Source organism: Harpia harpyja, chromosome 12, assembly GCF_026419915.1.
Source record: "Harpia harpyja isolate bHarHar1 chromosome 12, bHarHar1 primary haplotype, whole genome shotgun sequence".
Lineage (NCBI taxonomy): Eukaryota > Metazoa > Chordata > Aves > Accipitriformes > Accipitridae > Harpia > Harpia harpyja.
The window spans coordinates 3798138-3818162 of NC_068951.1; the positions used below are offsets into that span (position 1 = coordinate 3798138).

General features: G+C 38.7%; 1 protein-coding gene across 2 annotated transcripts; it reads right to left on the minus strand.

Annotated features, from left to right (window-relative positions):
* Positions 1–44: 44 nt before the first annotated feature.
* Positions 45–20002, minus strand: INTS2 (integrator complex subunit 2). Of its 2 annotated transcripts, none has more exons than XM_052802932.1 (24): positions 19671–20002; positions 19005–19143; positions 18184–18286; positions 17826–17939; positions 17006–17136; positions 16735–16908; positions 15970–16196; positions 15016–15141; positions 14360–14431; positions 14150–14264; positions 13422–13490; positions 12845–12979; positions 12188–12364; positions 11358–11466; positions 10219–10323; positions 9571–9735; positions 9180–9381; positions 8524–8649; positions 6802–6991; positions 5607–5849; positions 4472–4579; positions 2999–3104; positions 2645–2821; positions 45–1800 (listed from the first exon to the last, which is right to left on the minus strand). In XM_052802932.1, the coding sequence occupies exons 1-24, from the start codon at positions 19961–19963 to the stop codon at positions 1631–1633; spliced, it is 3576 nt and encodes a 1191-aa protein (XP_052658892.1). In that variant the 5' UTR covers positions 19964–20002; the 3' UTR covers positions 45–1630. The 2 variants fall into 2 exon arrangements, with proteins under 2 accessions (XP_052658892.1, XP_052658891.1); XM_052802931.1 differs by having other exon boundaries at positions 11358–11535.
* Between the last annotated feature and the right edge of the window lie 23 nt (positions 20003–20025).

Consider the following 20025-nt stretch of genomic DNA (forward strand, 5'->3'; position numbering starts at 1 on the left):
AGTACAGGCAACTCCCTTTGAAATTACAAGTATGAATACCTATGACTGGATCCAAATCATACACTAGGTTGTTTTTTTTTTTTTTATTTAAATACCACTACAGCATAAAAAAATTACACTTAGAAGGGGGGGGGGGAATACATACATTTAGATTATTTACATACTTTACATCAAGATGACAAAAATATACTTGGTAGCCAGATGGTGTTATCAGATGGTTACAGCAGGCTGGTAGTCCTGGAAAGCAAACCCAAGTGTGTTTGGCAATTCAGCATTATTAGCCTTCCCAAATCACTGTCCAACACGGGCAGGAGATAAGCTATGCAAGATTTTCCCAAGGCCACACTAAAGAATCAGACCATTAATTTCTGGAATATAAACTGGTTTTAACTGAAAAATATTTTAACTTATTTAAGAACCCTGGACGCTGTCATTTAGGAAAAGAGTAAGTGCTAGATTGACAAGTTTAGCAATTCAAGTGTCTCGAAGTACTACAGTCACTTCTGGCGCAACAGCCAAACCTTAATTTTCTTTCTCTGACGCAAAAGCGTGTCCTGCCTCACATAAGAGCTTGTGCAACCTTCAAGAAACTCCCAAATATTGCATCACACACACCCTTCTGCAATGCCACAGAACACATCTGTTGAGGCTAAATCCTGGAGCTTTTGTATATGAAAGAACAACCAACTTCATGCACGAAGCACAAAGGATTCAGCCTTCTTGTTCACCAAGCCGCACGTAACCACTTTGGTACGGCTGAAATCTGTCATTCCTTTCATTATAGGGAAATCTAGCTTCTATCGCAGTCACCCTCAACACTAATTTATCTTTTTTAATCTTATCCTGATGAGAACTTAAGATACCTTTGCACTTATTTCTTGAAATCTTTCTCATCTCTTTTAAATCAAGTGATGTTAAAAAATACTAAACCATCTGAGCTGCATTAAAAATACATAAGCTTTAAAAATCACATTTATACAGCTCATTTTATAGTAGTACTTTTTTTTTAAAGAAACTTTTAGACCAGTTTCAAACTTTTAATGAAGGCTGGCTGATCCTTTAAATGAAGTTCCTGATCTCATGAACTGAAACTTTGACCAATGGTTTGAAACACAAATAAAAAGAAGTTAAAGCATTTTCTTAGTGCTCAATGTGATGATGCAAGTTACTTACACCACTTTTTCAAGTCTTCCTTGGAGTATTTTATTTCGTCTTGCTCTGCAAGGCTCTGGACAGTAGTTCATTTAACTTAAGCAAAACGCTTCAATCTCAAATTTTTCTTACCCATCCTTTTGCTGTTTGCTCAACAAATTAAGTATTCACTTTCCGGAGTGTTATAAAACCCTTTCGGGTGTGTTGCTGTATCACTTCAGAAACTGAGCAAGCCTGAAAAATCACACTTGGTTTCACTGGAAATTGTCTACTGACCCCATCAGCCTCCAAAGGGTTCACTGGAAGCAACACAAGCCTCTTTAAAGAATTATTTTCTTTTCAGCCATAACTGAATCAAATGAATGAAAAATACGAACTTCTTGTGCTCCAGTTCCTCAATGCACTTTCACAGCTTTCTCCAAATTTAAGCACCATAGACTGTGGGACTAGCTACAGTACAACTTCATTTGCGTTCTTTCTAAACTCCACTTACGCTCATGTTAATTATTTCAATGATTGTATTTTCCACACACTGGCATAACCGGACGTCAGGGTCCATGCTTGCAATGTCCCTTGAAAAGCTTTTGTTAGATGAATCTTTACAAAGTCCTGACACTTCAAGTGGTTTCTCCTTTAATTGCTGGAGACCTAGAAAATTAAGTAAAAGCAGCAAAGCACATCTAAATAAATAATTTTTTAAAAATTGTTAATTACACCCATAACATAAACATGTATGCTATGAAACTGCAAATCTGAGCTATTACTGTTTCATGCACCAGGCTTAATTCCACAGGTTATTTCTAGAGAGGCTACCACACTTCTTTTTCATTTACCTATGTCTGACTCCTTTGGGGTTTTTTATATTCCCTCTTACTTCTTTTAACATAAATATTTTAGCATAGATAGCATCAGGGAACCTTGTATCACATGAACAGAGAGTTTGACTTTAGACAAAAAAAAGACACAAAAACATGCTCAAGATCAACTGATAAACAGTTAATCCGTGTTCACACCATTACTATACATTTATCCAACTATGCTATGTCATGGGTAAGGCTTCAGGTAGCTCATTTGACTTTGCATTTCCAACAGATTAGGAAGATTTATATTGCCATTACACCTCAGCTGAGGGGTTGAAATGCCCTTGTGTTCTCGAAAGCCAATGGCCTTTGCTCACGTCTTTCATCCTTAGACTACAGTGGCAAATTCTACGCACAACACTTGCATGCAGGGATACGTCTTGAAATGACACAAGCAGGGAAATAAAACTGAAGGCAATACAAAGTTTAATACAAGGGGTACTTTCAGCCCCTTTAGCCTCTAAACTCCTCCAGTCCACTAAAGCCACCTATCCCTATTCCTTCTATATTTACAAGACAACAGCAGTAAATTTCATACTGCATTCCAACTATGCTCAAACTTTTGAAACATTAACATAATTTTCTCCCTGAGACCATGACATTACTTTTGAAATACAAGGTACTTCACTTACGTGTAATAATTGGGTCGAAGTCTCTTGTCTGTGTAGCGACATCAGAGGCACAAACTTGTCCTATTTGTATCAGCAGAGACATAATATCCTCGTACAAAGGAGGAAAGGCTTGACAGAATGACACCAAACAAGGCAGGGTCGGCATAAAAAAAGCATAGCGCTTTGACTGGGTTAAAACTATCAAGGAAAAGGAAATGGTTAAGTAAAGAGAAATTATTATAAAAATCCAGTCAAGAATTGTTCTTACTTTTACAATCGTAATTAACACAGTGGCATTTAGACAAACTGCATTCAACCAAGACAAATAATTCTAATTTACACAACAATGTATTTAGGGGTTGCCAGAGCACTTACCTGTGAGTAGGGTTCCCATCACATTGATAGCTAAACGAGCCACACTGAGAGATTTAGGTAGTGCATACTGAATACACAAAAATGAAAGTAACTGGATGGCAAATATCTGTCAAGTAGGTGAAAGGCAAAAGAGAAATAAGCAATAAAGTTACAGATTGCTTTGCACTTCCTATCCAAAGCTCTTCACGTAATTTATGAGTTAACAAATATTCTCTATTTTACCAATGAGGAAATTAAAGCTAGAGAAACCTTAGTAATACCTATTCTGAATTTTTTCTGCTAACATTAAGAAAAAAACCCCACACATATTTAACATTAATCGAAGTACCAGTGTCCCCCACAGACACAATGTTCGGATATTAACAATGAGCAACAAAGCAACACACAATTTACAACATAACCCTTGTAAAAGCTGTTTAAGGTCCGATGTGTTAGAGTTTTAACTTTAGTTGAGTGTCCTCTCATCAGCAGTAACTTAATAGTTGAGAAGGGATACATAAGAGCAACTACAAAGTTAGCTGGATATAGAAAACAGAGGAATCTTTAGCCCAACAAACTCCAGTTACCTACAACTAGCCAAATATGTCATCTCCCCTTGTCACAGTATACTAAATCAGGGTCTACATATTGCTTTAGAAAGTAATAATAAACAACTATTTTCCGTTATTTTTCACAATCATCATGAGAAGACCTTCAAAAATATTGGTGAAACATTTCAAAATCAAATTCTTGACTCCCCCTTTCCTGAGCTTGTAGTGAGAAGAAACTACCCCTCTTCAGATTCAAATAGCATAACTTTGAGAAAAGCTACATGTCATTCTAGCAGGCTTTGTTCCTGCAGTTAGACCAGGGAACAAACTGGTAAGACAACTGGCAAAGGAGAAATTTAGACTGATTTAGAAATTTACACCTATCATCTTGTCCCAAGCTTGCTTCAAGAAAGAGTAGTAGTATTCCCTGGAAAAAGACTTAGTAGTCAAACTTGAATGAATGTTTCATTCAATGAATACAGTTCTGATCTTAAGGCTGCTTCATATGTTCTACAGAATACCTTTGCAAAACAGGTTTTCAGAATTTAAATCTTCATAGAAGTTCCTATAGCTATAAAGTGTCAGATAAAAACTAAGTAGGCAAAACTTTTGCCAACTGATTTATACTCAATGTAAAGAATGAATGAAAGTCATTATTGAAAAGTGCTTTCATTCATGTTCTTGAAGGTAATATTGAAATTCATGAGTATTTCCTGAATAAGTGTACAGAGGTATGTTAGAGGAGTTGTCACAATCCCTGATTTGAAGGGGATTTAAAGTCTGGGCCTTTAATTAAAGGTAAAAGTGTGACAGATATTACCTTAATATCTCAGCAAGTTAGAACAGGACTTTTTTAGTGATCCTTTTATTTTCTCCCCTTAACCAATAATTCATCAGGGTTAACTACTTACAGTCATTCTCAAGCTAGATGACTGTACACTACCTGTTTTTCAAGTTCAGGCTGGGCAATGAGCTCTGGTATGAAATCCAGACAGATATGCATCGATGGAATCCCCGCCACTGTCAGCGCCAGAAGTTCACATGGATAACCCTGTGTGATTAAGAAAACAGGCGTGTCAATGCGTCAAATATGTTTTAAAAATTCTGCTTCAACTAAGATTTTAAATCAGATCTGTGTTAATGCTTTTTTCAAAACTAATATACTTGTAAATCTCTTTTGTTCAGAATTATAAGCAACAGGCCTGTATCCCAAGGCAACAAGAGGCAGGCTGGGTGACAAACCCAAGGTCTGAATCAGTTCTTTATCCTCAATACTCAATGTATTATTTGCATAGAAACTCTCCCTCCACTCTCCAAACTAAACCAAGCTGCAGTGACCCTTTCCTTCTGCGTCTTTCCCCTGTGTTCCAAACTTCACCACAGGCCCCAACTTGCTTATTTCACAACTGCACCATTAAGGCTTTTTCAGTCACTTAATCAGTTCCAGGTCAAGGCAAATTAACTCCTTTTAAAGAGACTGCCATCTGGCAATGAGCAATTTAACACAAACTAAAACCGCACTTATATTAAAGAATTTGCTAATCTTTCCCCCTTCTTTTTTTGAAGGCGTACAGCTGCTTTGGCAGGGGCAACCTTTCTCCTTCCACTCTAAAGAGAGAAACTGTGCCCTAACAAAAAAGAAACATAAGATGTTTACATTTGAAGCCAAATTACAGTTTTGAATAATGGGCATACTAATTTAAAAACATGACGAGAAAAAAAGGAACCCACAAAAAGATGCAGAACAAGTAATTATAAGATGATTAGGCCAGTTTTCCTTGGCCTAGAATGGACAAACTATTTTGGTATAAAAAGGGGCAGAGGCACAAACAAAGCATGTTTAATGATGAGGAACAGGCATAGTTTAGGTGCTCCCTTCTCAGCTACAAGACAGAGTCCAAGCACTGAAATATGGAGGAAATGTAGGTACTACAAATTTGGTGAGAAGGGAGGCAGAAAAGTGGGCCATTATAATTTCTGAGGAACACAACAACAGCATTCAACATCCTTTGACCACTTCATTTGGCTCTTTCTTAACCAGAGAAACCATGAAAGAACTAAAATAGTGCAAAGCGGACCTGGAAATGAACTAGTTTGACTATGTTGGGATCAGCTATATACATCTGATGCAGCAGACAGCAGATCAGACACTGGACCTCTCGAAGATTACACAGCAAGCTATCTTCTTCTTCTAGTTCAGGACTCTTAGGGCCTGTAGTACTATGAACACTCTTTAGCAAACTGTGGGTATTACTGCTCTGGGCTTTCTCTTCTTCTGTAGGTAAGCAGATCTCTAGAAGAATCTGCACAGCAGCACTGTCCTATGAAGAAAACAAGCAACAGAACATGCATAAAAAACCCTGATGAAATCAAATATGAAGTAAGGACAATTTAAGAAATGGAAGACTGTCAGGTGGCTAGAATTTCTAGGTAGAGATTATTTTTATAGAGAATAAAAACAACTCAGTTCAAGAATCACAAATGCTGTAGAGCATTAAGAAAAACCCAACGCTTTGTCTGAATCAAGACTCAAAGAAAAAAAGCTTAAATCCAACAGATAATCATAAATCATAGATCAAAAGAATAAATTCAACGGAATCTCATTTTGTTTCAAAATAAATATCCAATGGTCCCTTAAAGCATCCAGATCAGACACAATATGTACATGGCCAGGTAATTCACAGCATTCAGGGGAGACTACCCTACTCATTCAAAAATAAAACTTCCTATTAACTCAAAAATCATCTGCTAATAGGGACCATATATGTGACATTCTTCCATACAAAGGCAAGAAGAGACTGTGAAACGGGATTACTCAAGAATTCCCATAATGTCAAGCTAAGTAAGTTAACCACTCTTCAGCTTCTTCACACTTTACAATGCTGGCTGCTTCTCTTAAATAACATAGTTCAAATGATCATGCAAGGTCTGTCACATTTATTCATGTTTTACTGCTCCAAATTCTAAGTACAGAAGGAGCCTCTGGATAACACAAGCAACAAAACAAAAAAGGCTAGTAAGCAGAACTTTACTGTTCTAACTAACAAAAAAGAATACCATCAAAGCAGTTAACCGACACAATGCTTCAGACTAGAAAACAGAAAACCAAAAATATTTAACAATCTGAATACAGAGGCAGTATTCTTTTTCACAGTAACAGAAGTCAGTAAAAAAAGAAGTGAAAAGGTCTCCTTTTTTAATTTCCTGTTTCTGTATTTCTGTTTTATGATTGTCTTTCCTCACATCATTTAATATCCATTTCTTCCCCCCTACCTGAGCAGCAAGCAATGCATTTTTTAGTTCTTCCCTTGTAACTTCTGGGGCCTCTGGACCCATTGCATTGTTTTGGGATGGCCTAATGTCCTGTTCTGCTGTTTCTTTTAGGTGAGAATTCAGGTAAGCTTTTGACGCAAGAAGATATCCGTTCAACATGTGCAAAGTTATATCCATCAGAGGAGGACTCCTGATATGGGAACACATGATAAAATAAAGGCATTTCAGTAGGCAGAACAATAAGACAGTAATAATATGAACAAACTAAAAGCACTCCTCAAAGGCTCATTGGGTTGTAGTCTGGTTCATATTAAAGGTCTTTTCCCTAACACAGCAAAACACTAAAGGTCACAATCCCTTCTACATGAGTGTATGTGTACATAACACAAAAACAAGGAACCGTTGAAGAGACTTATTTCTGATGAACGAAGGAAACCCAAAAAGTGTTGGCTGTACGTGAAGTAAGGGAAAATACTTATCTGAATGATAGGGAAAAATAAGGCAGACAAGCTCTGAACTGCTTCCACAACACCAAGATGGTAGTTTTCAAATCACATTGCATTATAAATCTCCCTAACAGTTTTAGAAATGTAGGATTTTCCATTTGCATCCAGAGCTGAAGGGACATACATTTAAATATTTCACCTACGGGCTGGGGATTAAAGATGTCATCAACAGAAACTTGAAGTCTAGCAGAGTTGTAGCAACTCAAATGAAAACTGGATTCATGGCTCAATTGCTAAAAGGCAAGGGGGGACAGATGCATACAAAAAAGAACACAAAGAACAAATCAAGTTGACTATTAGCCATTTATTATGAACAAAAGGATAATAAAAAAGAGGAAAAATAAACCACAACCGACAGAAAACATGAAAAAGAATCCACAAGGAATAAAGCTAGGGGCTAAAGTACATTTAAAATTATTAACTGTATCTTTTTAGAATAACGGATGCAATTTTCTTCATTACTATGAAAAAGCAAAGTTATAATTTACAAATTCCAACTTATTGTTTCCATCATTTCATATGCTCCTTAAAAGCTGGTCCATTGCTATCAATTATGATCATTTTCACTACTTAAATTCTCAGCTTACTCTTCTGCATCAGAGCCATAAAGCAGCATTACACATCTTCCTCTGTCATCACTGACATCTAGAGGAACTAATTTCTAAGTACTACTAAAAGACATTCTTGGGAAATTAAGCAAATCTACCTTTGTCATATCCATCAAGCACCCACTGGCAGAAACTGTTACCCAAAAAGATGGAATACCTACCGGCCCACAAGGGATGGCAAAAGACAGCGTGCAGTGGAAGGATGTTACAGCTACAACCTCAACCACCACCACCGCGTGGCAGCAGCCATTTTAAGCATGCTGCAAGGTCTATTTAGAACAAATTCACACCCACAAACCTAAAATGGATGACCTATGTACAAATCCCAAAGTTCCCAAAATAGAACCGAGTGTAAGGTTGTCCAACAAGACACTCAGCTGGACAGGATGGCATGCTGAATCAGCATGCACAGCTCGCTCAGTCCTCAGACCAACAAGCTTAATACAAAAAAGATGGAACTTACAAGCTCATATGCTTAGTTTGAAAATATGTTTTGAAGTACTGAAAGCTTTTAGAAGTTTTCTATGAGACACCTTTATGTTTAGCATTCACTATGTATCAATGTAAGTACCACAGAACATCAAAAGCTAAAGGAGGGAGATGCTTACCTATGAACTCTCTGATCGCATCTTAGAACAATCAAAGGATCAATCATCAGATCATTCTGAGTGTATTTCTGCTGTCGGACTATTTTTACTGAAGGCTGCAGAGCGTTAACAGTCATCACCCACAACCTAAAATGAGATGATTTTTATGATTTTTTTAATAGATAATCCATATGAGAAAAGGGATCACATAAGCACCTGGACACTCACTTATCTCAGTGAGCTGTATTTTTCTGGGCTTACCAAGGAGCAAAAACCCCATACTTCATTTGCAGCCCTTGAAGTTAACTTACATTCACTGGAATTACAGTAACCAAACTGTTTCCACTGCAATTGAGCATCCACTTCCTCAGAAAAGGCATGTTCTTACCAGAGCGAGTTCATGTTTCATCAGTAATTCATCATAAACAATGTACGCTATAAAACCGTACTTCTATATTTTAGAGCAAACTGATGACTTCCTTTCCCCTGAGAAGTACCGTCCTTTTAAATGCAAAGGTTACAAATTTCAACAAAGCAAAAAGAAATGCAACTCCAACACATTCTATTCAGTCACAACCTCCAATTTCTCAGACAAAGGCATTGTATCATTATTTTTCAAACAGAAAGTGGCGTTCCATCTATCTGCAACAACAAACTAAACAGTATTTTGAGCCCACCTTCTTGGCATCACAGTGTTAAGAACCATCCAAAGTTTATTGACAGTCTGAAGAATCCTCCGAGGGACTCCAGCATTCAGCAAGCGATTCATATTTGATGTCAATACTTCTGCATATGGGATCAATTCACCAGCTGAGAGAAGTGTTAAATGTTCTAAGATCTGCATCAGCTGGGTGTGATTTCCAGGCAGCATGGAAAATGCTAAAAAATAAAGACAATGGGATCTTGGTAAAACTAGACTTCCAACATTTTTTTCTAACTTGGCAGCAGGACATTTTCAGTATACAAATGTAGTATGATCAAATGAACTAAATGGCTACACACTTCCAAACCCACTATATTCCAACCAATTTGGAAAGAACACTGCTTACTTCAAATGAAGTTATTTACCTTCCTGGAGCTGTTTGGGAGAGTGATTCTTCGCAATGTTTGTAAGAAGCATCCTCCTCAATAAGACATCGGTGCCTGTAATCTGTTCCTCACAGATCCAGTCTTCCACAATGCAGAGGTGTGGATAGTTAGTTGCAAGAAGGCGTAACAGTGCAGAATGCAAGCCTTTACGGGTATTAAGAGAGTATATATCTTAGATTTGAGTAGCTACATCTTTCACCTGAACATATTTGCATCTATCATTTCAACAACAGACCTTAACTGAATCACTGTCAAGAAGGACAGTGAGCTTGCATGTTTATAGCCTGATATTCTAATTCCAACAGAAAGGAAAAGTTACCTTTTGGAAAGGTGGGAGGACCCTATAGCAGCAACTCTTAAACTCAGTCTGGAATAATAAAAAATTCTCAGGCAATTCCTACTCTAAAACCTACCCTACACAGGTAAGACCTACTCTAAAAAGAACTGCCTTCCTCAAACTTTCACTATTACTCTTCAAACATATCTGTAATCTCATTAGTTAACTACTGACAGATTTTAAAAGAAAGAGAAAGGAAGGCACACTATGAAACAGACAATAGCCACAGAGCTGGAAACACACTTAGCCTTCCTCCTTCACACACATTAGACATCCACACAGAGATATACCTCCCAGTTCCTGCTGCAGTCCCTGTGCCTGCCGGATGAGGTACTTGATTGGAATCTGATCCATTAACGCTGAAGAGTAAGACTTGGGTTTTTTCTGCATGGCAGCTATAAAGGAACAGGACAAGAAAACACGTACAACAGTTAGAGTTGGAAAAAATTATTTCCCCAACTAAATCAATACAGAAAATGTAAAACACTTGTCTCTGTATTATCCAGGTAAACTAAAGAAAATCCTGAATAACACACCTCATTCCTGTTCAAGTAGTAAATTAAGCTCCTCAGGAAACCATTTCTGTGAACATTTCCATTCAAAGATTTCCCTGGCATTCAGATTTGTTCGCAAAATCCCCAGACTATCTTTGACCAAGTCCAGCTGATTTTGAGATGATAGCTCAAATCTGCACTTTCTTTATTCAAGGTTTTTTATTCTTAACAAAAACAGTTATCAGTTGGTACATGGAATTCAAACTGTTGGCACACACAACACCCTGTAGTGAGGTAGAAGCTACAAATGCAGGAAGAACTGTAATTGATTTTATAGTATTTCAGTCTTTCTTGAATAGCATGAAGAAAATAGCAACAATGAATGCTGGAAGTTTTGCACCCTAAAAAGGGCAGGTGAAAACACCCACCAGATGTAAATACTATGTTTTCACTGAAATCAAACTCTGTCAACAAAATACACAACATTCTTTTAGAACCAATTTAAAGTCTCAATTTCAAAGGTAAAAAGGGATCATTCAGTATTGCCAACCCAAAGAAATGTGTGCAGAAGTTTGATAACACATGAATAAAGGAAGATCTGAAGTAATTAAGAAGTCTGTTAACTGTTGCTGTATTTATTAGAATAATAAACATTTATATGTCTTTTTATAATTTGTTGGTCACAAACATGTCTGCTAACTTTTTGGCCAGCTTGGACCTTTTTTAATCTGGAAAACAAGTTACTCAACTACAGAGTTTTAGCAGAAACTTTATCTCCTGAATTTCTACAGCAATGCTGTATTTATTACAAGAATCTAAACTTTTTATGCTGTGCTTCAATCTGACAGCAACATGAATTTTGGTTACTGTAAGAATTCCTCTCTTTGCATCTAATTTTCAGTTAATCTGTTTTCCACTGGTGCACCCACATATACCTAGTATCTTTGTGTTTGCCAGAAGCGCTTCTTCGTACGACAGGACATAGTAGAGGACAAGCAATTGTGTTGTGATGCTGTATCGTTGAGTAAGACGAGTATTTTCTCCCTGTACATAAAACCACATACAAAGGTCATGTTGCATTCCTGATTCTTGAGAACAAAAATTTGGATTTACCTGCAAATATGAAGAAAGATAAGGCAGTAAGCCTTCTACAAAAATATCAAGCCATATGAGGTTCAAGCTGAAAGTTGCAGGGAACTTTTTTTTTCCTTTTTTTTTTTTTTTTTAAATAAGCTTCAAACATAAAAAGTATTTTTGATATCTTGGGACACTAATAAGGAGTAATCCCAGGATTCCAACGCAAGTCAATGCTTGCCACTCATTCTACATGTGTCCCGAGTGACCGTTCTCATAATTCTATCAAAATGAAAACGCTTCTTTCAAAAACAGCTGCAGTGCTTCAGTTAAATAGTATTTTTAGCTAACAAGATCAAGTTGGTACAAAAAAATATACAAATCCTACATAAAGACCCCCACTTCTCAATCCCTGAAGTGCTTTTCTTTGCATTTTTAACAGCATGAGTTGGTGAGTTCCCAAGGAAAAGGGCAAAACAGGGACAAATAGCAATCCTCCTAAAAAGTTGAGTAGCACTAACAAGATTCACTTCAAAACACTTGACCATCACTGTAGTAGGAGGCAGTTTACTATACAGGCATTAAAGACAAAAAGTGAGGCAACTTACAGGATCTGCATCAAGCATATATACAAAATACTGAACTGCATGTTCATATTAAAGTACACAAAAGAGGCAAACAAACCATTTACCCCAGAGAGTCCTTGAAAAACATTCAGTATCTCCTGTTCTGTGACAGGCTGATTTGTGGCCTCTGGGTTGGATTTAGATGCAGGAGTAAGAATAGAGTTAATGTAGACATCAATAAGAGGAAGCAACTGAGGATGGAGTGGAGTGGTGGTTTCACAGAGCTGCCGATAGATCCAGTCCTAGAAAAAACCATGCCATTACATGTTCAGTTTCAAAGCTGGAGGGCATTTTTTTTTTGTCTGCAAGTACATCCCCTTTTAACTAGTTACAAAAAAATGTAACTGGCTTTAACTTTGGAAAGTGTAATACCAGTTCTGAGTCGCGTCTGGTCATAAACTGTGTATCCTGGACCCTGCTCTGTGCAGACCGACCAATAAAACTACTCCTGGCTGGAAATACCATTCTGACTACGATTTTATTAAGCGCAGACGAGGGGGAGAGAGATAACTTTATTATTTTTAACTTCACTAAGTTGTGGTCTCTGGATTACAGAGCTAAAACTGGGTATCCTAACTTAATACACAGTTCCTTCTTAAATCACATGGTAATAGGCTGTAAGATTCATCAAGAATTCTGTTCCTATAATTCAACCAAAAAAACAGCCTGCAAAACCTAGTCAGCATTCAAAATTATGAACAGAAATAAAATGAAGGCCATACCTTAATGGATACTTTGTGCTTGGTGAACGATCGACTTTTTAAAAGCTGGTAAATGCAGTGAATAGGTAAAAACCCAGTAATGTTGGCACTGAGATTGCCTGTAACAGGCACGCGAACTGCATGGGCTGTAACAACCTAAAGGAAAGTTATAATTAACAAGAAAAATACTGCAAATATTCAACTTACCACAATGTATAAGCACAAGGTGTCAAAGTCGCACAGCTACATTCTTTCTGACATTCACTTATTTTTGGTTGTTTGAAAGCTGAAGAACATTTTTATGTAGTTTAATACAGTATATGTAAAACTGTAGCACACATACTACATTTGTGAATGATTTCCTGCTACTGCAACAAATGTCATAGTGGACCATTTCTCTCCTTTGCTTCCCCATTATTTAAAAAAGCCAATTGTTCAAAAAGCATAATCAGGTCAGAGTACAAAAAGAAAAAGCCAAGGCTCTTCAGCACCAGCAGGGCTTGGATTCTTCTTGTAGGTCAAACTGAAGCGATTACAGAAGAAAGAAAAAAAGAAAGAAACAAAGAAAGAAAAAGAAAAAGACCTAGGCTTAAAATACCTGTTCAGTGAAAATCTCCTGTGTGAAGATTGTCTTCATTCTGCTGAGTGAGCTGGGTTTAATAACAATCTGAAACAAAGAGCTGTAATTTTAAGTTCTAGCTTTCTTATTAAAAAGTACTGCAGATTTAACTTATAAACTGTTAACTTTAAACCTTTTTAAACTTGTCTTCATTGGGATACCAGGAAAACATTCACACCTATACTTCAAATATAAACCAAAATTATTTTCAACTGTCACAAGTTCATCACTCCACGTCTTCCTTATCCTAAAAACTACCTACCTAGCTTTTACATTTGATGAGACACTGTTTCACGATAGTAAATTGAAGGCAAGTCTCACTTGGTAATTTTCACAAATTAATTATTACATATATAGGTATTTCTTGAAACTATTTAAAATAGCTGTTTGCAGCTCAGTTTGGACACTACTTCAATTAGTCTTCTAAAAAAGTTCGTTTCTTGCAAGTAATGATTTCAACAAGTCAGCACTTTCTGAAGATACTTCTATCATAACATTCCTCTGTATCAAGAGGTATGCATAGTTTAAAGTTTTTCTAGAGGAACTGATTTAGTTACCCATTTTTTTTACTTTACATTTGCTTTAAGTATATTAGCAAAACCAAAGTTCTTTATATCAAAACTAAAGTAAATACAAGAGTATAAATACACAGTAAAAAGTTAATTTTAACAGAAAAATGTATGTGCTATAAACAGTTTAGGATTTACCTTCATTCCCAGTGTGGAGCAGACCAAATCAATGATAGCACTGAGCTGATTACTATGGAAATACATGGCTACCAAGAGAAGCATCTCTCCAAAAGAAGCAGACACGCCAGAAATGCTAATGATAACAAAGAGAAAGAGTTAATTTCCAATAGGACCTAAGTAAATGTGAGATTACTGATATCATTAAATACAAAAGAAGCTTGCTCTCACCTTTCAAAGTAAGCTTCTTCCTTTATCATCCAACTAAGCCACATTACCATGAGTTGCTCCTGTTCTGGGGTGCTGCACAGAAAAAAAAAAAAAAAATCCGTAAAAGATCCTTTTCCCAGGAATTACCCCTAGTTTTACTAACAATTACTAGCAGAAAAGCCAGTATTTGAGGAATCTTACACCAGAAGACTTTTTGTCACTTTCACTTTAGCATCAAGCAGCTGATAAGCACTGATATTTAGCACAACCTTCAGTCCAATTGTCAGACAATTTCCTGTCTTGAATGCAGAGAGCAGAAAGCTACATCCATTAAATACCTATATTGCTACTCTTTTGAACAGGGTCTCTGAAGAATTTAGCCATAAACTTGTTTAATGGAAAAGTGAACTAGTAAGGCCTACTTTAGCCTTCAAAAACCATTCCAAACTAAGCTAATGCCAATGCTCTCCTCTCAAAATATTTGCTATAAACAAGAGGCAGAGCAGAGTGGAATATCAATTTGCTCACCATAGTGTGAGACAAATCCCTTCAACCAACATATGAAGATTTGTACAAAGAATTGGGAGAGAAAAGCTGTGCAGCTCTGGGGAGGTCATTGCCTTAACAGTGCTGAAAGAGTAACATCTTTACAAAGCTCCTCCTTTATTGAGAGGTACCTGACGAGAGTGGAGAAGGCCAGAAGCATACAAAAGGAAAGAGATACAAAACGAACACCAGCTGGAGTCGCGGGAGGCCGGCTGGTCATCAGCTGCAGTAGCTGCTCAGCTTCTTCGTCAGTTGGCCTGAATAGGACAGAAAAAGAACAAAACCCACGCCGCTAAATTAAAAGGGAAGAGATTTCCAATCTCATCACAATGGTTAAAGATTAAATTTTCTCTGTTACTTAATCTGTTTATCAAGTTGCCATCAATAAACGAGCATCAAGATTAACTGGCAATTATCTTTGAACTTAAAGACATAAAAAACTCTGTAAAGAGGTAATAACAGTGAGAAAACTTCCTCATGATATAATCTTGCCTATTGGTACAAAATACCTAAATTAAAACTAACAATGCATGAAGATGCTCATTAGCACTCTCTAAAAAGTAAAAGCAGAGGAATAGAAATTCTAAATTCACGTAGTGTACGTTGCTAGAGTTTTCAGCTGCTTTCTCTTCTACACACTGCTCCAACCATGTAGGCCTAGACTTCTTTTAACAAGCCAGTAGAACTGACTTAGCAGCATTAATGAGAGCACCACATTTCCTGCATGATTTCAGATTAAAAAAATCAGCAAAGTTGATAAATGGATCTTCACCATTAGAATGAAAAAAACTTTTCTGTTGAGAATACTACTGGAAAATAAAAAACATACATGTCTCCACAGACCCTACCATTACCTAATATTTGTTCTCTGCACTATAAAGAAACTTCCATCAAGTGGCAACTCCAGCCCTCAGCACGTGAGAAGGGCTGCCCCTAGTACTAAAACTGGTGAGTCCTGCCAAGACTGTTTCAAGGATACAATGGCATTAAGAGACAGCTCACGTTAAAAGTGCCCAAAGCTCTCAACCTCTGTTTAAATGGACAGACAGTGAATAAAAAACACAGAGCATTAAAACATTCATTACTTCAGCCCAGCGATTCCCATCAAAGCGCAATAGAGACGTAACAATGCGCTGGCTTTCACAACATGCTCTTCCTTGAGTCCTGAATACACAGACACATTTGGCTCCATATCAACATCTGCTTCTTCAACAATGTGTGTGCTGCGAACCGTGGGAAGGATTCCCATGAGCTCCAGGAGCAGCTGCCTCCTCATTTGCCAAAGCACAGAACTGATATTATCTCTTTTTCTCTGTGTAAGAGGTTAAAAGATGAGAACAACAATGTAAATTCATCCCGTCAAACAATGTATTACCTAAGAGCTTCCATAATGATGAAGTCAAGGAAAAAAAAGAAGGGGGGTGGGGAGAGGAATTTTTTTAAAATACAAGTTTCAGTACCAGGGCAATAGGCAACACGTGATCCTATTACAACAGCTCATTACATCAAAACACAAGCTTTAACTAATTCAACTCACTAAGCAAGTCAAGATGCAACTTCCTACTGTGAACACTGAGGATGAACATATTTATCAGGGAAACATTATGAGCTTACAATTCCCTGATTTCCATGCCTAAAAATCTCTCAGAGGAACAACCAAATAGCTGCCTTCAGGGACACTATTTATAGACCTGATGGTCCAACAGGAGGAGGCTGCTTTGTAACGGATGCTCCAAGGCATGCAACACGATTTTTATGCATTGAGACAACTATGGGTGCCCACATCCAGAAGAGTTACAGCAAGCTGTAAGAATATTTTTTAAAAGCAGAATATTCAAAGATTTTCATACCTGTTGGCCATTTCGGATAAAAGTTCCAAACCAAGTTCGAACCTTTGCATTTGTTCCAAGTAGCAAACCACTCACAAAACACACCAGGTCACTCACTCCATCATCTGGAGATTCATTTTTGGTGTGATCCAAGGTCAAAGCCACACCAAGACCTGGTAGGTGACACTCTTCCACCTAGATAAAATGCTCAGGCTCAATCATCTTCGTTGTTTTTAAAGCTCCAATAAGCATCGTAATTATGATTCTTGTGACAGACTAATGACAGACTTACCACCATGCCTCGGACCCTTAGAGCTTGGGAAGGGTTCATTTTACACAGGTGGCGAAGTGCTTCTGTTCTCCGGCGGCCTCCAACGCTTTCTTCATCCTGCCGTTCACCATTCTTAATCAAACCTCTACAGACTAAATACCCAACAGGAGGTGTAAGAAAATCTGGCCTTTCCAACAGAAAGCCACATAAACGTAAACAGACAAAGCCAAGGCATTTTACTCAGCTCACTAGATTTATTAGCTGGGCTGCACAAACCTTGCCCGGGCAAGGACTCATGATCTACACTATATAAGCAGAACAAGAAAATGGTCTTTCTCCTCATAGAAATTACAGGGTCATTACAGATCATCCAGTTACTACTCATACTCTATCTAATGTAACCTGTGCATCTGGCAGCCCTGGAAACTGAAATCTTACTGTGAGGTACGGGATGCTGAACAGGCACCATCGATACAAATTTTTCACCTCGTAATATGGCTTATTCAAAGGGACATGAACTATTAGCAAGGCTAGACCAGGTTCGTAGTCCCAGTCATTCACTGCCCGAGTCAGCCTTTATAACGGTGACCTAGAGATGAAAAGCTGCAACACACACACACAATAAGTCTACAAGTAGGCTGCAAAAAAGGGGAATCAACCTGATGAGAACGGGAGCCCATCAGCATCTCTAGGTATAAATGCAGTCAAATTGTATTTCATAAGCCAAACACTCTCCCATTCAAATATTTATGACGCATGGTTTAGCCCAGAATTAACTACTTTGCTAGAAATCATTTTGAACCTTTAGAAAAAGGAAGCTGGACAAGAAACTGTAACTCACCCTCATTAAAGCTATCAGGAACATTGGCCACCAGAAGGCAGAGGAACCAGGCTCCATTTTTAACGTGCAACAGAGCTTCAGCCACATCAACTATCGGCAACAGTGATGGGAGCTCTGGATAAAAAGAGGGTTTAAAAAGTCACAGTGTTTCGCTGTGAAACAAGTAAAACCTTGCTTTTAAGTTGCATTGAAATAACATGCTCAAATCAATGAATGGAAAATCAATCTACGATCCGTATTTCTCTTTCAAAGAGCTAGACAGCCTTGGTTAACCTTAAATCAGTCACAGCGGCTCCAAAAATTATTCTGTTACATTTGTAAGAGGTTAGAAAAATACTATAAATACAGAATACTACACCTGCTTGCAAAATGCAGAGAACATCTGCTGCCTCTTCCAGATAAACAGGACTCTCGAAGAGCTCTGAAGATTTGAGAAAAAACTCACCGTTTGATTCTGACACCTACAAGACATTATTCATCATCACTGAACAGGTTTTATGAAGCAATTTGTCTAATCATTCTTTTGCGACTTTCAATTCAGCAGATTGAATACATTAAAAATTGTCAAAAACGTACAGCTATAAACACAGAACAGGCAAGGAAAATGTTTAGAGTAAGAAAGATTTACTAGTGGAGATAGTTCGATACAGCTGGTATCATTGCTTCTTTCCAGAAAAAAGAGAAATAGCTCACTGACAATTCTAAAAACACTGTAAGTTTACAGAAGGAAAATAAAATGCTGGGGGGCGGGCAGGAGTGTGGGCTAAGAGAAATACAGTGGCTAATATCATACTGCAATAGGAGTAAAGTAGTGGGTGGAGAAAAGTCATAATTTTGCTTTCAAATATGATTTCTGCACTGACGCATCATAAAATCACATTATGTTTGAGTACAGCCAGCATATTACAGAATATACAGAATCCATGTCACATTAGAAAAGATCACCCTCATGTTGTGAGGAAGCAAGCCTTCCTCGGGGAAGCTGGTTCATAAGGAGTTTAATCACAAGCCACTGTTCAATCAGACTGAGACTTTAAGTCTTGGTGAAGCAGGTAAGAATTGGAGAAGAGTACTCACAAACAGTAGCACCAGAAACAGAACCAGAGAGCGTATCGACCCATCCAGAGTGCGTTTTCACTGACATAAAATTTGCAAGCATCCAGATACGGAGAACTTTACCTTATTCATAATTGCCAATAATTCGCTAAGTACGAGACGAAGCCGACGAGGTGAATCGCTGTGTTCAAATTCCAGCGTCAGCCCATGCTGAAGCTGCGACACCAAGATGCTTTCTCCGCTACCTCCTCCTAGCTTGTGCCTAACAGACGATTAAAAGCAACAACTATTAAATGTTTCTGCAAACACATACATTTTATCAGTTAACGGAAAACGGCAATCCGGTAGGGATTTCTTCTATCCTGCCAATGACCGGAAAAGACTGTTGCAACTGTAGTACGTCGTGAAATCTAATTCAGTAGATTGTCAACGTTTCAAGGGCCCGCTCTTCCCCGGTAGCACGGGCAACAACGGCCGAGAAAGTGCACCCACCCGCCTGGTCCGTCTCTTCGCCTCACAAAGGCGTCCCAGCCGCCTTCCTCCCCTCTCGCAGACCGGGCAGCTCCCCCAGCCACCGGGGAGAAAAAGCAGCCCGAGACGGACACTGAAACCCCGCCCCCTGTCCGTTGCTCCGCCAAAACTCGGGGTTTTCCTACGAGACTACCAAGGGACGTGAACGGGAACGGCAACGGCGGGGTCAGCCCGGCACTCCGACAGCAGCAACAAACAAAACAGCCCGAAAAGCTCCGCAGCGGCTTTCACCACAGAAAACGCCTTTCTCCGCCTTACCGCAGCTGCTGCTCTTTGCTGGCGTCCTGCTCCAGGGCGTGGAAGTCCACGGACAGCAAGGCCACGATGGAGTTGACGGCCTCCACACCTGAGAGGAGCCGCAGGATGAGCTTCTTGTCCTGCGCCCAGCTCTGGCTCTGGTCGGCGGGGGCGCAGAGGGCCATGCGCACCAGGCAGGGCAGCAGCAGCCGCAGCTCGGGGTCGCTCAGCGCGGCCAGGCGCACCACGTCCACCTTCTGCATCGCCTCGAAGGCGTAAGGGCTGACGAACTGGAGGCCGGAGCATTCCGCCATGGCGGCCCCGGCTCCCCCCGCCCCCGACCGTCGCTGTCCTCTTCCGGCGCGGGCCGAGCGCG